General features: G+C 35.4%; 2 protein-coding genes across 2 annotated transcripts; one reads left to right on the forward strand and one right to left on the reverse strand.

The window, feature by feature from the left end:
- The first annotated feature begins 952 nt into the window (after positions 1-952).
- On the forward strand, positions 953-3,089 carry LOC125877508 (uncharacterized). Its single transcript, XM_049558783.1, has 4 exons — positions 953-1,711; positions 1,885-2,224; positions 2,312-2,541; positions 2,634-3,089. Exons 1-4 carry the CDS (start codon positions 953-955, stop codon positions 3,087-3,089), a joined length of 1,785 nt encoding a protein of 594 aa, XP_049414740.1.
- Positions 3,090-7,824: 4,735 nt separating this feature from the next.
- LOC125876935 (uncharacterized) lies at positions 7,825-15,390 on the reverse strand. The gene is made up of 3 exons (XM_049558227.1): positions 14,702-15,390; positions 9,586-9,773; positions 7,825-8,729 (listed from the first exon to the last, which is right to left on the reverse strand). Exons 1-3 carry the CDS (start codon positions 15,273-15,275, stop codon positions 8,223-8,225), a joined length of 1,269 nt encoding a protein of 422 aa, XP_049414184.1. The 5' UTR covers positions 15,276-15,390; the 3' UTR covers positions 7,825-8,222.
- Between the last annotated feature and the right edge of the window lie 4,867 nt (positions 15,391-20,257).

Here is a 20,257-nt window from a genome sequence, read left to right on the forward strand (position 1 = left end):
GGTTTATTAAAGAAACTTACTCTAACCTTTGTCAACTTTTATTTCCCAACTTGCTTGAATTCAAAACTTAACTTACGATCATTGGGCGACTATATCACCTTATAAAACATCCTTATTAGCATATAAGACACTCTTTTTCTTACCCTAAAGGTACTGGTTAACTAAACCATTCGAACGGACGGGGTGTTAGAAGAGACATTCTTTAACTCGAACTTGTTTAAGGGCATCCTTGACCCATAACATTAGTTTAATTATTTCATTTTTAACCACCCCTATGCAAACTTATTCTTCTAACATGATACACCAAGTCATATAAATCTTATACACTCGTGCAATGATATACATACTATGCGAAAGAACCACAGGGTCTCACATTAGTGTTTGTGGATGCCTAATAAAATATATGTCTATCTCAAAGTATATATATGTGTGTGTATACATATGCGTACGTATATATACATAATTTTCCAAAGTTAACGGGTGACACACGTGAGTCCACCTCGATCCGCAAAAGACATGTCTATGCATTATATGTTGTATAAGAAAGAAACTCTGATGCAAGTATGTGTAGGCGAGTATTGTAGTCGAGTTAAATAAATGTAAAGGAACTAGAAATCTATTAGAATTGTTAGGCAGTTAACATTGTTCAGCTGTCAACAAATTAGTTAGTTAGCTGTCAAGAAATTAGTTAGTTAGTTTCTTTTATTGTATTCTTCTTTAGTCATTTTACCCATTGATTAGTTGTATAAATACATGGAAAATGTACTGAATCATCATTCATGAATAATATCACTCTATTCTTTCTTCCTTCTTCTACATCTTCTCAGCTAATCTTCTCGGTTGTACCATGAATTAGCCTTCATCTTCTTCGAGCCTTAACTTCTAGATTAAATACTATCATCGTGATTGAGTGTGAGTGCATCAATTGGTATCAGGGCTATCATTCCTCGGCATGGCTTTGACTCGCAATAAAAACCCAGAAGGATCGACAGAGGACAAATATAACAATTTTTTGCTGATTCAAGAGCAATTGCAAAAATTGATGGAGAGTATGAATGATCGAAATGTGAGGACAGATAAAGAATTGTTGGAAATCAAGCAAGCCATTGGTGGTATGAAGCAGAGAGACAAGGAATTGGATAATTGCAGAGGTGAATCTTCTGCTGGAGGTGACAATTCTAGAGAATTGAGGCAGTTGAACACAAGTAGAGACATTCAGACTGGAGTAACTGGTAATTTTCTCACTCAATGCTCTAGGTTAGATTTCCCTAGATTTTCTGGACAAGATCTGAAAACATGGTTGTATAAGGTGGACCAATTCTTTTCTATGGATGAAATTCCTTATAGTCAGAGGGTCAAGGTCACATCAATTCACTTAGATGGGGAAGCTATTGGTTGGCATAGGTCATATATGAAAGTTAGGAACACTGTTGTAGACCCTACTTGGACAGAGTATATTTTAGCTTTGAATGAAAGGTTTGGGGATGGATATGAAGATTCAATGGAATCCATTAAGCACCTGGAACAAACTAGCAATGTAAGAGCTTACCAAGCTGAGTTTGATAGGCTGCTGACTAGGGTGAATTTCTCTAATAAGAATGCCATCAGTTGTTTCTTAGGAGGTCTCAAACCTGAATTGAACAAATCAGTAAGGATGCAGGCACCAAAGACCCTGATGCAAGCTTACAAGTTGGCTAGATTGCAAGAGGAAGTTTTTTAGGCACAAGCTCAGTCCTGGGAATTAGATCTTCTAGAAAAAATCAGAATCCCATTTTACCAACTCCAAATTTCCATAGAAATTAGAATGTACAGAGGCCCATACCAGCTAATACTAGTTACAGGAAACCTTTTGATAATTCTTATAACAAACCTAGTGGATTTCAGGGCAATGCTAATAGAAGGAAGCTCTTAACTGCAGCAAAGATGGATGAGAAAAGGGCCAAGGGACTGTGCTTCCTTTGTGATGAAAAGTATGTAAGGGGGCATGCGTGTAAGGCCAAGAAGCAGTTGTTCTTAGTAGAATTGTGTGAAGAAGGAGATGTAACTATGGCAGAGGATCTAGAACCAGATCAGTTCCAGGACCAAGAAACAATTGATAACATTGCCAATCCTGAGAAATGTATGACAATTTCATTGCAAGCCTTCACTAGTGTCACTGGGTACCAGACCATTAGAGTCACTGGGTATCATGAGAAAGGACCATTGCAGATTCTTATTGATACAAGTAGTACCCACAATTTTATTTATAAATAAATGGCAAGGTAGCTAGGATGCAAGGCCAGCACAATCATGGAACAATCTATTAGTGTAGCTGATGGGAGGAAGGTACAAACTGCTTCCATTTGTAGGAATTTGCAGTGGTTGTTACAGGGAACTACATTTTCTTCTGATTTCCTATTACTGCCATTAGGAAATATTGATATAATATTGGAGGTCCAATGGTTGAATACATTGGGGAGAATTCTCTTTGATTTTAGCAAAAAGACCATTGAGTTCATGCACCAAGGGAAGAAACATGTGTTGAGAGGGGCAACCACTCAAGTCAAGACTACTAAGGCTAAAGTGTTGAATAAAAAACTGCAGAACAAGTACAATTTTATATGTTGTCAGTGAACACACTTGTTACCTTCCAGTGTAACCACATCCAAGCTATCACAGCCATATGTGATGACATTCCAGTTGTTTTGGTTTCTTTAATGGAACAATACAAGTGTATATTTGATATTCCTACTGCATTACCACCTCACAAAGGACCCTATGATCACATAATACCACTCATAGACAATGCAACACATATTAGTGAGAGACCTTACAGGTTTCCTGGAGTGAAGAAGGATATTATTGATAAGTTGGTACATGAGATGCTAGATCAAGGAGTTGTACAGCACAATATTAGTCCATATGCATCCCCAGTTGTGTTAGTTGGAAAAAAAGATGGTAGTTGGAGACTTTGTATTGATTACAGGGATCTGAATCATTTAATAGTGAAGGATAAATTCCCCATCCCTATTAATGAGGATCTATTGGATGATTTGGGGGTGCTGAGGTGTTCTCTAAGATTGATCTTAGAGCTGGCTATCACCAATTGAGAATGGCAGAATCTGATGTGCATAAAACAGCTTTCAAAACTAATGAGGGTCATTATGAGTTCTTGGTAATGCCCTTTGGGTTAACCAATGCTTCTTCATCATTCCAAAGTCTTATGAATTCAGTTTTCAAACCATTAATCAAAAAATCAGTGTTAGTTTTCGTTGATGACATTTTGGTTTATAGCAGAAATATGTTTGTTCATGTGGATCACTTAAGAACTGTGTTTGAGTTGATGAAGAATTATCAGTTGTATACTAAAGCATCTAAGTGTGCTTTTGGGGTAAAAGAAGTGAAGTACTTAGGACATTTTATCAGTGCTAAGGGAGTAGCAACTGATCCTAAGAAGGTAGATGCAGTTTAAGCCTGGGAACTGCCTACTACTATCAAGAAACTCAGAGGTTTTCTTGGTCTAGCAGGGTATTATAGGAGATTCATCAAGGGATTTGGAGCTATATGCAGACCTCTACATGACTTACTTAAAAAAAGACAACTTTTCTTGGACTGAAAAAGCTACCGCAGCCTTTATGAATCTCAAACAAGCCTTAGTAACTGCTTTTGTTCTGGCCCTGCCAAACTATGCTGAACCTTTTGTTATTGAGACAGATGCAAGTGGTACAGGTATTGGTGTTGTACTAATGCAGCAGGGGCACCCTATTGCCTATATTAGTAAAACACTACCCCTTAGACACTAGTCCATGTGTGTTTATGATAGAGAATTGCTGGCATTGGTTTTTGCTATTACTAAGTGGTCACATTATTTGTTAAGCAGACCCTTCATTGTTAGGACTGACCAGAAGGCATTGAAACATCTGCTAAAACAAACTATACATACTGATTTCCAGGTGGCTGGTATCTCAAAGCTCATGGCTTTTGACTTTACTATTGAATACAAAAAGGGACTGGACAACAAGGTTGCTGATGCTCTTTCGAGGAGTCAAGGGGCAGAACTATTGGCTTTATCTTTGCTTACACCCCATGATACACTCTTCTGCCAGATTCAGCAATCTTGGACTTTTGATGCTGCTTTACAAACCTTGATCATTAAACTGCTAGTGCAGCCTTATAAATCCTTCACTTGGATTAATTCTCAGCTTCGGTGGAAGGGAAGATTGGTGGTAGGATCTGACCCTCAGTTGCGAGAACACATTATTCAGTTGTGGCATTCTACACCTCAGAGTGGCCACTTTGGAATGGATGCTACCATTAGAAGATTGCAATCCCTATTCTACTGGAAGACCATGGCTCTGGATATCAAGAGTTTCATTAATAGATGTGATGTGTGCCAGAGACATAAGTATGATGCCTCAGCTTATCCTGGCTTAATTCAACCTCTACCTATCCCTGAAGGTGTTTGGACTGCATTAGCTTAGATTTCTTTGAGGGTTTGCCTAAATCCAAAGGCAAGGATATCATTCTAGTGGTGGTTGATAGGTTGAGTAAGTATGGCCATTTCATTTGCTTGCAACATCCGTACACTGCTCAAACTGTAGCCCAAAGCTTTTTGGACAATGTGTTTAGGTTGCATGGTATGCCCTCTACTATAGTCAGTGAAAGAGACCCTGTTTTCTTGAGTTCCTTTTGGCAAGAATTGTTCACCTTGCAGGAGTTCAGTTGCATAAATCTAGAATCTACCATCCTCAAACAGATGGTCAGACTGAGGTCTTGAACATGACCTTGGAGACTTATCTGAGGTGTTTCTACTCAGATAAACCCTTAGAGTGGGTTGCTCACTTATCTCTTGCTGAGTGGTGGTACAACACAACCTATCATTCAGCTATCAAATGCTCCCCTTATGAAGTTCTTTATGGTCAAAAGCCACCTATTCATCTTCCCTATTTGGTTGGTGAACCCTCTAATGAGATGGTTGATAGATCTCTGGAGGCTAGGGAAGCTATTATTGCCTTATTGAAGTTCCAATTATCCAGGGCCCAACAACGAATGAGAGATCTGGCCAATAAACACAGGTCTGACAGACAGTTTAGTATGGGTGATTAGGTCTATTTAAAGCTACAGCCTTACAGGCAGTTCTCGGTGGCCACTAGACCTTTCAACAAACTCGTTGCTAAGTACTTTGGTCCCTATATGATTGTTGCTAAGATTGGGGAAGTTGCTTATAAGTTGTTGCTCCCAGCTGATGTGTTGATCCATCCTACTTTTCATGTATCACAGTTGAAGAAATGTCATGAAGTACTTGTTGTCCTCAATCACCCTCCAGTGTTGCATATGTCTAGTTCGTACTGTCCTTTGCCTGAGGCTATATTATAGAGGAGGATGATCAAGAGGGGTAATAAGGTTGTTTGTCAGGTGTTGGTTAAATGGCTAGGCATTGATACAGCTCAGGCCACCTAGGAAATTTTCACAGAGTTGCAGCATCAATTTCCTGCATTCCAGCTTTGAGGACAAGGCTATTCTTCAAATAGGGGTATTATTGATGCAAGTATGTGTAGGAGAGTATTGTAGTCGAGTTAAATAAATGTAAAGAAATCTGGAAATCTGTTAGAATTGTTAGGCAGTTAACACTGTTCAGCTGTCAACAAATTAGTTAGTTAGCTGTCAAGAAATTAGTTAGTTAGTTTCTTTTGTTGTATTCTTTTTTAGTCATTTTACCCATTGATTAGTTGTATAAATACATGGGAAATGTACTGAATCATCATTCATGAATAATATCACTCTATTCTTTCTTCCTTCTTCTACATCTTCTCAGCTAATCTTCTCGGTTGTACCCTGAATTAGCCTTCATCTTCTTTGAGTCTTAGCTCCTAGATTAACTACTATCATTGCGATTGAGTGTGAGTGCATCAAACTCGCATGCTATATGACTTACAGATTACTTGCTTTATAGAACACTTGATCATAAATATGTGAATGTTGAGATTACCTCAGCAATTGGGTCACATATTCTCACAAGTCATAAACAACATGATAAAACTACGGAAAGGTTCAAACTAGGAAAATAGATTCAAAAGAACAAAGAGACCATGTTGGATACTATAGAGATTGTGTAGTGGCTAGATGCTATCAAATAATCAAGTTCAAGGGGTAATTAAGATTGTGAAAAATTTAGATGTTCAATTAATAATCCATGTACAAGGGGTTTCTCAATGAGGTTTTAAGACAAAAAAAAATAAGATGTTAGAAGAATGGAGATGGAATATGATGATCCCACTATACAATAACAAGGGTGACATTAAGAATTGTAACAATTATAGGGATATCAAGTTGCTAAGACATAGTATGAAGGTCTGGGAGAGGGTGGTGGAGATAAGGGTAAGGAGAGACGTGTCTATTTCCGAGAATCAATTTAGTTTTATGTATGAAAGTTCAACTACAGACGTCATTTATCTGGTTAGGAAACTATTGGATTAGTATAGGGAGAAGAAGAGGAATCTCCACATCGTGTTTATCGACCTAAAAAAGGTTTATGACAAAGTTCTAAGGAAGGTTCCATGGAGGTGCCCGGAGGCTAAAGAAACTAGGGAGATTAAAGAGAATGCTAAGATGGATGTGTAGGCATACTATGAGAGATAAGATTATAAATGAAGATATTTGGAACAAGGTAGGAGCGGCCTCGATGGAGGATAAGATGCGGAAGCGAGACTAGGATAGTTCGACCATGTGAAGAGGAGATGCACGGATGTCTTAGTGCGTAGGTGTGAGAGTAGGTTGGAGAAATATTGGAGAGATGTAATTAGATAGTACATGACGCAATTTTAGCTTAACAGGGACATGGCATTAAATAGGAGGTCATGGAGGACACATATTAGTGTAAAGGGCAAGTTAAATAGTTGAGAGTTGTCTCGCTTATTCTTTCAAACTAGCAGTCGTAGTCTAACTATCAAAGTTTCTTGTTATTCCATCTTTGTTATTATTTAATGTTTCTTGCATTTCGATTGTCGTATCGTTTTAATGTAATGGTTGTTTCTTTGCTAGTATGCTTTGTCATGTTTTTATTTAACATTTTTCTTGGCTTCTTTTCTCATTTTTCTTCTTTTTTCAAGCTGGTTTGTAATGTTTTTTCTTGAGCTGATGGTCTATTGGATGCAACATCTCCGTCTTCAAAAGTAAGTATAATGTGTGTGTAAACACTACCCTCCTCAAACTTCACTTGAGGAATTTTGTTGTCAAAGTATAGAGAATTCTTACGTACTAATTCTTTTGAATTTGAAGTGCAATCGATAAATGATTACCTATTCAATAATCCGAAAAAAACACCGTCATTATTTCACCATTTCGGCCTCTTGTTCCCTCTTTCTAACATACTCCTAAATCCATCACAGTTTTAAACTTGATGCATTTCTTGGTGGAAATTTCACTCCGGCTCTCAGGGCTTCATTAATAATTAGAAGTTTATACAATTAGATTCATTATAGAGAACTTCTTATAGGGGAAGAGAACACAAATCTAAATTCTGCATAATTTTTAGCCGTCATGAAAAACAAGCCATCTTATTCTTATATCTCTGTCTTAAGTAACAAAACTGAATTGACAAGACTTCATTTTGCTTCAACCAAATCATTCCTCTATAACACAGTAAGCACCCTAGTCATCCATTGCCAATTTGCGTCATACTCATAGAAACTCGATATGGAACTACAAAACCCGATTCACGGGGTAGATATTTATCCATACCTTACATGGAAAGTTCAATCTGTAACAGGACATTCAAAAGTCTTATGTACAGATATAATCACGATTTTGGGAACTAGCAATTATGTGTTTGCCCAGATACACATACGACCTCAAAAATGAAACGAATTGAAGGTATATCAAAAGGAAGAAACCCACTTTACAATTACACATGGATTACAAATTTACACTACGATGCAATTTTAGGCATCTCGCAATAGCTTGCTTGTGACGTTCATGATAGAAGGAAGGCCGACATCCAAAAATGGGACCCCCGAAATGCAACAAGTATGAAAAGCAAGATCGTATATCACTCATGAAGTGTGAACTTCCATGTTGCCAGAACAGGTTAAGATTCAGCATGATGAGCCTGGACCATGGAAACATCCAACCACACTTTATTCCCCTTCAGACGAGGTCATAGCATGTTATGGGTCCAACAAGAATAAATCAGAAGCTCTGGCGAGAAGCCAGTTCAGGAGATACTGGGTGATGCTACCAATTTTCTAAAATAGCTTTGATTTCACTGGCATCGAACAATCAATATCATCCTCAAGATCACTAAATGAAATTTCCTCCTCATTTCCCATTAAAATGTCGGTGCCAGAGTAGCACTCTGACTCTTCAATATCTTGTACCCAATCATCCTCATGCTCATCATAATCCAAGAACAATGGTTTAGATGGACCAGCCACCAACTTCTTTTCTAAGATCTTACTAGGAGGATTTTCTACAATAATAGACTCATCAATAAACTGGATCTTTGTACTTCCATGCTTGAGCTTCTTAGTTTCAATGTCATGAATGCTATGGTAAGTTGTACGCCCAAATCCAAAACTTCTTTGGGGCATAAAATATTTACAGTGAGCATCTTTGGGCGAGGTACAATCAAAGCTTTCATGTGGTGAATATGTGCTCTCCTTCATGAGAAGTGTATTCATACCAAAAAAATCTGAGTCGGGTTTTGTCTTCTTTTGCGGCTCTTGCATCCACAGAGACCTTGCTTCCACAAGCTGAAGAAATGATCACACAAAATAAATAGTACACTGAAACTAGCTATTAGCATATCAAGCATAAAATAGAAAAATTAACAAATTATTATATTTATTAAGATTTAAAAATATAATAATAATATAATTAAATTACTTTCTACCAACAACATAATTGATTGTTCTGGTCTTTCTTTCTCAATACACGTACAATGAGATATAAAATATAAAAATTATGAAAAACTTAAAAGATAAATATAAATTATATTATACTAAGAAATTATCTATAAAATTTAAAATATATATATATATATATATATATATAATGTTGGATTGGTTTGGTCTTGGATTGACATTTTTATTTTAGATAAAACCAAATCAACCCAAAGTATTGTCGGATTTTTTTCTCAGTACCAAATCAAGTCAAACTAAACCATTAGGCAGAGTTTTTTTCCGATTTGACTCAATTTGTAGTTTGCGGTTCGATTTTGTTCACCCCCAAGAAAATGTACTAGAAATGAATGATCGTTTCTTCATTATAATGGAAAAGAAGCAGCAAACCACTTTTTATTTTTCTTTATATGTAATTTTCTATTTTATTCCTTTAAATAATTGAAAAATGAGACTTTTTATGATTTTGTGATTAGGGTGCAAATCATTAAAAATATAGGATAAGGTGCAAGACAAAAAAGAGTGCATACATTGGGAGTGCAAATCGCAAATTACTCTAGATGAAAGCATAAACTTTCCAGACTGCAACTCAAACAGCTGCTGCTTTAAAAATCAGAAATTAACCCCAAAATATGTACCACTTGTTGACTTATCAACAGGATTGTGTAACTCACTTCAATAATGATCTTATAGCATAGTATTAACATACCTGGGGTGTAGACAAAAGCTCAGCATCATGTTTATTAAGTCTTGTGTGGAGAAGAACAAAATAAACCATCCAAAAGTAACCCTCGCTCATATGGACAGGGCAAAGTTCAATTCTGAGTGCAGCTAATCTTGGTGCCAGACGTTCAACAGCAAATGCATGCTTTTGTTGGGTTTCAGAGATCTCAAAATCTAAATATAGGATAAGGAAATATTAATGATAGTTTTTGGAAGTTTACTACGCTTTCAACTGAAAAGCATAGAGTAAGGATCCCATTGAGTATCAACAATATTTCAAAGATATATAAACATACATACATACATTTGTACTTATAAATGTGTATATAAACACATGTACATAGATACTTTTTTTGATCAGTATACCTACATACTCTTATAAATGTATGTATACACATGTACATACATACTTTTTTGGATTGGTATACCTACATGTATCTAAGGGGCACTCACCGGGTTCACGTGAACCCATGGTCCCCTCCCGAGATCATATATAGTAGTGTTATATTTTTTTTAAAATATTGAAATAAAGATGTGTGAACCCACACTTGAAGTATCACATAAGCGATTATGACTAGGTGCACCTCTCTCCGCGAGGTTAGAAATTTGAATTTTATATTTATCTTGCTTTATTTTTCTTTCTAAAATTAGATAACACTTCTCTAAGTGGTAATTGTGTATATATATGTCGAACCGATCAAATTTATATCATAGATCAACCTTTTTATAAGGTGCACCCATCATCTCAAAATCCTGGATACACCTCTGCCTACATACTCTTATAAATGTGTACTTGTGTATGTATATCAAAGGATGCTTTCATGGTAATCCCTACATATTCTAACATGATTAACAAAGGAAAGAAAGAAGAGTTTCGACTATCCAAATGAGGCAGTGATCTTTGAAAGAAAATTAGATACTCTCTCTAATCAGAAGCACCAAATTTCACTGCATTAATGTTTCTGTTTCAGTCAGCAATTTGCACTCAATTTAAGCACAATTAGCACTGGCTTTAAATTCAAATTAGCTCTTTTTTAATAAGAGTGGTGTCCGAGCCAGCTTGCACGCACCTCGACTAATTTCACGGGATACTTGCCACCTCGCACCAGCACCCAGTACCAGGTAATTAGTTTCTCTTCTGTAATATTCATGGAAAGTCAACTAGGTCGATCAATTAGAAATGGAAAGAGACAAGTGTTATCATGAGCTGCCATAATTTCTCTTTGTACTTCAGTAACCATAGTGTACAAGCCAACTTGTGCGCACCTCGAATTGTAAGTTTTTCCTTCCTCCTCTTTTTTTTGGTCAATTTTCCTCTTATTATTTTCAAAAATTTCCATTCCTTTTCTTTATTACGGGCTTGCACCAGAAAAGTCCTATACATGCACATAGGAGAACAACAATGACATAAAGAGACTAATGAAGTATCTAAAAATAGATAAACACAGAGTCAATAGAAACTAAGTTGGCTGAAAGAGTCTAAGGACAGCACAATCTCTTCCGACTTGTCCGGCACGCTTGTTGGACCATAAATTGGTATGCTTGATATGTTTATACTTCAACTTATGCGAATAAAAAGAGTTTTCATTAATCATTGATGTGTAAAAAGTTGCAATTTATGTCAGGAATACCAGTGTTTATGATCACGGACATCTAAACGCTCTCTAGCTAAACCCTGGCGAAACCATAACACATACGACCGCAACAATATCTAAAAATAGATAAACACAGAGTCGATAGAAACTAAGTTGGCTGAAAGAGTCTAAGGACAGCACAATCTCTTCCGACTTGTCCGGCACACCTTTTTGGACCATAAATTGGTATGCTTGATATGTTTATACTTCAACTTATGCGAATAAAAAGAGTTTTCATTAATCATTGATGTGTAAAAAGTTACAATTTACGTTGGGAATACCAGTGTTTATGATCACGGACATCTAAACGCTCTCTAGCTAAACCCTGGTGAAACCATAAACACATACGACCGCAACAATGGCCTCACCAGCCGGCGGCTAGTCACCTCTGGTGGTTGATCAGCCTGCTAACCATCCCCCAACAACATCCAAACACGCAGCAGCCCTAAACACATTCGCAAATACATACAAAAGCGTGATCCTGTTGACATAAAACCCATTACGTACTTGAATGGAGAACCTACGATCACTTGCACAAAGAAGGAACTTAATCGGCTGTGCATTAGACAAAATCTATAATTACACAGTTAGAGCCAAATTCTCGTATGGAAGACCAGATTCGTATGAACTCAAAAAAAAGTATTCCTACACAGTTTGAGATTAAAGGTTCATTGTAATATTGGATTTTTGGAGGAGTGACATATTTTGATTGAAATGAAGATTATGCTACTACGTTGATGTCGCATGTATGGGAATTACGAGTCAAAAACAGAATTTTCCCATTTCGATTCTTGAGTGGGATCCTTGGTTTCATCCGGGAGAGGAGACAATAACTGTACTAACATAGATATTGTTTCCAGGTTTGCTTACCAATCTATTTGATAAAGAATCTCTGTTTTATGGCACACGTAGTAGGTTTTCAGCTAGTAATTGATAAGGCTTCAAATAATCATACACGACCTAGTTGCACAAGAGTAAAAGTGGAATTGGATTTGCTGAAGAAACTTGACAAATGGATTCAAATCAACTGTTTGGATGTAGAACTAGAGAAATTAGATCAAAATGGCAGATGATTCAATATAACTATTTGCCAAAATATTGTGTGAAGTGTATATTGCAAGGACATGATCTGCAAAATGTTGTATATTGCATCAAGAGTACAGGCCATAAAAGGAAAAACAGAAAAACCAAAAAAGGAAGATGAGGAATTGAAGAACAAAACAACTGCTAATGGCGAGATGGAGGAATCAAGGACAGGAAAACAACCTCTGGTGAAGTTTTATAGTAAGGGAAGACTGTTGGCAATGTGAATGATCCAAATAGCTGGAATGTAGTGAGAAACAGGAGAGTGAAAGGAATGCCGAATTGCCAATGAAAAAATCTAGGAAGGCAAGGTTAAACAAGTAGACAAGAAGGATAATGCTAACACTAACAGATTAGAATCAGGCACAGAAACAAGCAAAGAGTTTGCTACTCAGGTGGATTGGAAAAGGAAAAGGAAAGTAATAAAGACAAATAGAAACAAAAATCAAAAACTCTAGAAGGAAAATACAATGCTTCAACAAAGAAATGGGGAGTCATCTTTTGGGAAGCAGCAAGGGAATAAAAGTGGTTGAAAACAAGAGTTGGTGGCATCTGAAAGCACTGATCAGGAAAGCAAAGGAAAAAACAAGGAGATTATGGAAAACAATGATAAAAAGGACAAGGTGGAGATCAGCAAACAGAAAAATATGGAGGAGACAAATATACAGCGAAAAGACGATCAAAATACAGGGGGAAAATAAGCACAGAAGGAACCAATAGAGATACAGGGCACTGAAACTTCAGTAGCTGAACATCAGGATGAAGTAATAAGACAGATATACAAGAAAACCCTCCTGATGATATCTCTAATGTGGCTAAAAATGAAGAGTATAACAGTAAGGAGGGAGAAGATGTATCCTTAACACATATAGAGCATCACATTGAGGAAAGGGTTCAGAAAACAGATAATGGGGACAATACACAGGAAAGAAATGATACTGGGAATCAACCAGTGGAAAATACAACTGGTAGAGAAGAAGACAAAGAAGAGTCGGGCTCTCAAATATACAGGAGGAAAAGATCAATGATGCTGGAAAGGGAGATGACATTGGAGATGATAATGAAGTAGAGAATGTCAACATATCCTCAAGCACTTTGATAGAGCAAACTACTAGATATTTATCTCCAATACAGACAACTAAAGCAAGGAAGGAAAGGAGGCAGAACATGCAGGCAAGGGAGAAGAGTGTACCACCTAAGGCAGTTGGGGTGTACAACAAGGAAAGCTTATGCCAAAGGAAGTTTAAAATAGCTCACTCATTTGGAAAATCAGGTCTGTAAATACTCAGTAGGCCTTTGAGAGAGTGGCCATGATGAATAGAAAAAAAGACTTCAACTATATAAGCTTTGATGGAACCATTTCAGCATTTTAGCATATCAGGAGGCTTTGATATGTATAGATTGTTGCTGGGCATGGGAACTGCATGACACAATATTAATAGAAAGATTAGGGTGTTTGGGAATGAGGAATATTAAGTAGAGGTAAAAAGATACTGAGCAGCTATTAACATTGACTCTGACTAATCTCGATTCTGACCAAATGATTATCGTTACATTGATTTATGCAAGTACTGAAAGGGCTAATGGAGTTAGCTTATGAGATAATTTATATGACATATCCTCAAACATGGAGTCCCCATGGATAGTAGGAAGTAATCTAAATGTAATTTGGGATGAAGCTGAGAGATATGGAGGACTGCTAGTGCATTATGATGAAGTAGAAGATCTTGGTCATTGTCTGAACATATGTCAATTGAAAGATCTGGTATATTCTGGAAGCATATATACCCAATGGAATGGGATATGAGATGAAGCATGTATCTTTAAGAGATTGGACATATGCTTAGGAAATCAAGCTTTTCAGAGCACGTCCCCGGATTTTGAAGTGGAGAATGCAATCAAGCTAGGATCTGTTTCTCCATTTTGTCAATAAACCTATTCTCAAATAAGATGATTCAGAGGGAAACTTGTTCCTAATTAATCAGAGTTGTATTAGAATGTTGTCATGAATTTCTCCAACGACTCCAAGTCCGAAGGCATCCCCTAGAGTTCTACACAGTGTAACCTTGAAGGCTGCTAAAGCAGTGATGAACCATCCGCTTTAAGAACATCAGCACCACAAACTAAACAATCAATTAAATATGACTCAATCTGAAACTAGTTAAGGTTGCAATATAATAAATCATTCATATCCATTTCATTCTATTCCAACCTTTTCTGTTCCAAGACTAAATAATTTATCTTTTAGGGCGTGTTTGGTATGAAAGAAAATATTTTTCATGGAAATGTTTTGCTAGAGAATGTTTTGTAAACACACACTCCATGTCAAATATATTAATAAAAATAAACAATGGCAACGTAAAGTTCAGAAGGAAGACAACATACCGTCAAACTCCTCTTCCTCTAAGGAAAAATCCAACCAAGTCTCCGGATGATGAGCTATATTTCTAGCGAAGGTTAACGCTTCATTAGTTACTCCAACAGCATCATAAACACTATCCTCCACTTCCTCCTCCTCCTCCTCCTCCTCCTCATAATTCGAATATCCTAGATAATCCCCCACATATTCCTTCTCTGATTCACCACTTAAATTGGATCGATCTACCGACTCTATCCGGTTCAGATCCAATTTCACTGTCCGAACCACCGGCACCGGCGGAGGAGGTGGAGGAGGAGGTGGAGGAGGAGCGAGAAATGAAGCCACACCCCATAGTTGACGAGTTAAAGTTTGTTTCAGTTCCGATAAGTCTTCCTTAACACCACCACCTTCGTTAACATCAAAGGAATCAACAGTATTATCAAATCGATTTTCTAAATCCATTTCCTGGTAAGTTGAATCTTCGTTCCCGCGAGAATTGGAGAAATGGTAGTTTTGGGCTTTGTCCTTGTCTCCTTCTTCCTCTTCTTCTTCTTCATCGAGACGGAGAGAGTTCGCTAAAGAACGAGGGAGCCATGACATGGCTACTTGTAATTGCAATGAAGATTGAAAATTGATTGGATCGAGGAAGAAGAGGACATTTGAGAAAAGGGTGTTCCTCTCAAAACTCAAAACTTAAAACTGCTTCCACATTATTTCATTTGCTTCTTTTCGGGTCATTTAATCTATTCAACGTCACGTGGAATTTGTTTCGATAATACAACAAAATGTTTTTCTTCTAAACTATTTTACTTGGATTAATAGCCTAATTGACATTTCTGTTAAAAAATTGTTTATTTTAAAAATATTTTTAAAGTAACTTTTCAAAAAAGAATTTTTTTCAAAAAGAAAATATTAATTATATTGTGTTTACCTAATTTTTTAAAAATGTGCTTTTGAGAGTTAAATTACAAAAAAAATAAGTATTAATTTACTTTTAATATTAAGATTATTTTATAGAGAGAAACTATTTTAAATATCTAATACAAAATATTAATTAAATTAAAATATAAATATTCAAATTTTCAATCAATATTATACATAAATAAATAAAAAAATATTCATATAATATTAACATGATGATTTAAACATAATTAAAAATATCAAGAAAAATAAATTTAAAAATCATTTCACAAATTAAATCACTACATATGAAAAAATCACCATAAAAAAATAAATTCTTTCATAAATCACAATTTCTTTTATGATTCATCCCTAATTTTAGCACGCAATATCTATCTATATATAATAAGAGAAGAAAAAAGTCACGTGTCTGCGCCAAATTTTTTTAGAATTTTAAATAATAAAAAATTAACTATTATATAACTATTTAAATTATAAATACAAAATTTTATATAAAAATAGATACATGTCATCAACTTACACAAATTCTGATAAATGTCAGCATTTCTAAAAACATATTTATTTTTCTAACTCAAATTTATAAATTAGTAAAATTTTGATTCTTTTAGTCTACGACATATTCAATATTTAAAAAAAAAAATCATTTCTAAAAAAACAAAACGACCGTTCCAAATTTATTTATAATTAAAATTTATATCTTTTATATATAATAGAAAATGCAAAAAGTATTAGGTGTCAGAACCACAAATTTTTTCAATTTTCTGAATAATCAAAATTAATTATTTATAATTATAAAATAATAAATTACAATTATAAAAAAAGATTTTAAATTTTAATTTTTTTAAAATTACCGTGAAAGCAGTTTTAAAAATTATCCATTTATAATTTTAAAAAGTTTAAACCACAAACACACATACCCACGTTTTTACGCTACACACAAAAAAGTGATCCTTATTTATAACAACTAAATATATGTTGTAAAACTAAAGCAAAACAAGACAATAAATATAGAAGATGAAAACAATAGAAATAGAGAGTTTTTATTATTATTCCAAGTCTTCAAGTGTCTACAATATGAACCCTTATGCCTCTATTTATAGTGTAACATAGAGGCATACAAAAGGTTAGTCATAAACATGACATTAACATGAATATAATGGAGGAGGTTATGGAAGTGAAATGTTACAAGAATAATGGTTATAAAGTTGAAGGTTATGGTTATCTTCATAAAGAAGGAAAGTAATGAAGATAATGGGTGAGAGAAAATGTCTTGGAGTAATGGACATTCACACTATAATCTTTTATAATACTCCCCCTTGGATGTCCACAGATAATATGTCTCGTTAAAACCTTACTAGGAAAATATCTTGTGGGAAAAAATCCTAGTGAAGGAAAAAGAGTACACATATCTTTTAATACGCTTTGAATGTTGTCTCGTTAAAAACCTTACCAGGAAAATCCAATTGGGATAAAACCATGGTTAAGGAAAAGAGTACAACATGTATTTTCTCCCCCTGATAAAAATTTTACTTGATATCTCGGAGACGATGCATTCCAATCACAACTTCTCAAATTTTGATGTTGGCAATCCTTAGTGAATGAGTTTACAAGATTAGCACTTGAATAGGTCTTTGAACGTCAATCTCACCATTTTGTTGAAGATCATGTGTGAAAAAGACTTTTGGTGAAATATGATTTGTCCGATCTCCTTTGATTGTATCCTCCCTTCAATTGAGTTATATATTATTTTCGTATATGGTGGTTGAAATATCCTTCTCGAAAGAAAATCACATATTTTCTGAATATGATAGATCATGATTCCAACCAAACACACTCCCGATTTAATTCATAGATTAATATTATTTTTGCATGATTTGAAGAAGTGGTTACTAATGTGATTCTTTGAATTTCCAAGATATTGTTGTATCTCCATATGTAAATAATAGTCCATTTGCAATCGAGCTTTATGCAGATCAAATAAATATTCCGCATGTACATAATCAAATCATTTCTGACTCGGGGATTGATCATTTCAATTTTATTAAAGCTCGTCTTTTCTTTTGAAAGAAAATCACACATCTTTTATGTGTTGAGTCACTTGTTTTGTTAGTTTCTTGTCATAACTTGAATGATAATATGACAATTCTTTCACATAACTTTCGTTATGTATATCAAATAATCTTCTAGCATTTGCATAACCAGTAATCTGTAAGTGCACCAATTGCACTAATACATGACATTTTAAATCAATTTCATGAGATCAAAAAGATTCTTTTTCTGTGTTAAGCAGTCTCAAAATCATTAGGTACTCAATGAAATTGCTTTAAGACCTTTCAAATCCTTCAAGGATTTTCATATAACCTTCATCGTCTAATTAGACATAATAATCATTCATTATGCATATTCAAGTATTTCATCTATTGCCAGACTGAAACAAGCATCCACCACTGGAGAATATATCTCCATTTAATAATGTCATTTTTTTTGCGAAAACCCTTTATGCCCCGAGGCACAAACCGCACTTTATATCTAGCGGTTATGCTTTCGCACAATGATTTATTTGTACCACACTGACATTGTATTTTGATTCATGAACTTTAAGATCAAAAACATCACTTTTCTAATTGAAACAAAATATACTTGAATAGTGCCAATCATTTATCTGTCCACACTATATGACAGATTCGAATTTAAGATCCTCGTAACCATTTATAACATTGGGTGTTACTTCATATCAAAGATACCGTCGACGGTCATTTTGATTTGATTCCAATACAACATAACTTATCGAGGTCTCTTAATTTTTCATCATTTTCAGGTACCTGAACCTTTGCCAAGGTTTTATGAAGTGTTATGTCATAGTGCTCTTTCAAAGCACTTACCTTATTATCATGACCATTTTGATAATTTGCTCATCTCCTTCTTCAAGGAGTTTTACGTTTGGAATCGATTGGTCTGTCACGCTTCTGGCGTATCATAGACTTTGTCCTTTAAGGACTATTTATTGGAGCATTTGCAGCTTAATTAAAATATTGGATCAACAAATACATCTGGCAAATTATTTTCAACATTTTGCAAATGAATTATCTCTTGAACTTCAAGTTCACTTTTTTTTAACGAGGATCTAGATAATTCACCCCACACATATCTCCCCCTAATGTTAGGAAATCTAACATCTACCCCGAACCTCATTTGGTGATCCATCTTTGTGCGTGGTGGAGCAATAAAATCATATGTGCACACATGAAATTTTTAGATGGAGATTATTTGGTTCCTGACCCTGAACCAATTGTGATGGGAGAAACTTGTACACACATCAAATTTTTAGATAGAAATAAACTCATCTCATTCCAAATTTTATTTGAGAGATTTGTTCTCATAACCAATGGTCTAGCTATAATTGAAGGCATACAATTTCTGCTAAACCAACCAACATTATCAACATATTTAATTGTTGGAACTGTGTTCTTAATATAAAAATTCGAGCAAACAAGCTTACAAAAATCAATTTGTAAGTTGATACAAATGAACATGTGACCATACCATAGATTCATTTATTAAATCATAATAGTAAGTAATCCATATGGCAGGTGAACGTGCCCATACTCACATTTCTATATGTTCCAAATAATTTTAGGGGATACAATCCCAACCTTAGCTGGTACATTGATCATTTTATCATGAAAACAAGCAACATAAGAGAATTCTTGAAGAACCTTTTATTTCATATAGCCATGTGAATTCTCATTTTCTTTTACATCACATTTGAATCGGAATGACCAACCAATTATGCCAACTGATATTTATTCTAGTAAACTTTTGGTTTATTTTTGCATGTGATTCATTCATCATGCCCATATTTTTATACAACAAACAAGAGCAAGGCGGGTAACCTTTTACGTAAATATTCATAACCCGCTTTGATTGTAGTAATCTGAAGATATTTAATCTTTCAATAATTTACAGTCTCAATATAATATATTTTTTTTCTTTTTAATTCCTCCGAAACTTGAAAAGTTTCTTTTGAAACTTACTACAAGGCTGTGGTGGCCACCACGGCTCTTGGTGGCCACCAAGGCTCGTGGTGGTGCTCGTGAAAGGGAGGCAGTAGCCACTCCAAGGCTAGTGCTTCCCATGAGCCCCTAGACGACTTGTGAAGGGTTAGATGACCCATGAAGGTGGGAGTGTGGAGGGAGGATGGATTTGCCAAGACAATGGTCTAGGGACCACGACCGCCTAGACAGCTCGTGGATCCCTAAACGACTCGTGTGGGCCTCCATTTGGAGGTTCATATCAGCTATAAGTTAAGGGCAGTTAGGTCTTTTCCAAATTTCTTTAAAATAATACTATGTCGTTTTGGCTATGCCTAGGACCCCTATATAAGTATTTTTAACCCAAAAAATTACCCATTCAAGTCATTCTCTTAAATTGACCAAAAGAAATCAAGTTCTTCCTCTCCAAAATATTTCTCTCTCTAGAAACTTGATGAAGAAGGGTTCAACCAAGGGTTTCAAGGAAAGTCTCCAATTCCATAATTGAAGGCAAGATTTTGCCATTGAGGTATGATAGTTTTCATCCATGGATCCCTTCCATTCACTAAGTTCCCAAATTCTCCTATTTTCAAAAGTTAGAAATCCCCAATTGAGTTAGGATTTTCTTCT

Source organism: Solanum stenotomum, chromosome 9, assembly GCF_019186545.1.
Source record: "Solanum stenotomum isolate F172 chromosome 9, ASM1918654v1, whole genome shotgun sequence".
Taxonomy (NCBI): domain Eukaryota; kingdom Viridiplantae; phylum Streptophyta; class Magnoliopsida; order Solanales; family Solanaceae; genus Solanum; species Solanum stenotomum.

Bases quoted from the DNA above. Each gene is read 5' to 3' on its own strand.
- LOC125877508 (XM_049558783.1), top strand. From the start codon at position 953: ATGGCTTTGACTCGCAATAAAAACCCAGAAGGATCGACAGAGGACAAA. The intron at 1,712-1,884 runs GTTTTTTAGGCA...AGTGGATTTCAG, and splicing joins TGGCTAGATTGCAAGAGGAA to GGCAATGCTAATAGAAGGAA. The intron at 2,225-2,311 runs GTAGTACCCACA...CTATTAGTGTAG, and splicing joins GCAGATTCTTATTGATACAA to CTGATGGGAGGAAGGTACAA.
- LOC125876935 (XM_049558227.1), bottom strand. From the start codon at position 15,275: ATGTCATGGCTCCCTCGTTCTTTAGCGAACTCTCTCCGTCTCGATGAA. The intron at 9,774-14,701 runs GTATGTTGTCTT...TCCTATATTTAG, and splicing joins AGAGGAAGAGGAGTTTGACG to ATTTTGAGATCTCTGAAACC. The intron at 8,730-9,585 runs GTATGTTAATAC...TCATTTCTTCAG, and splicing joins AGCTTTTGTCTACACCCCAG to CTTGTGGAAGCAAGGTCTCT.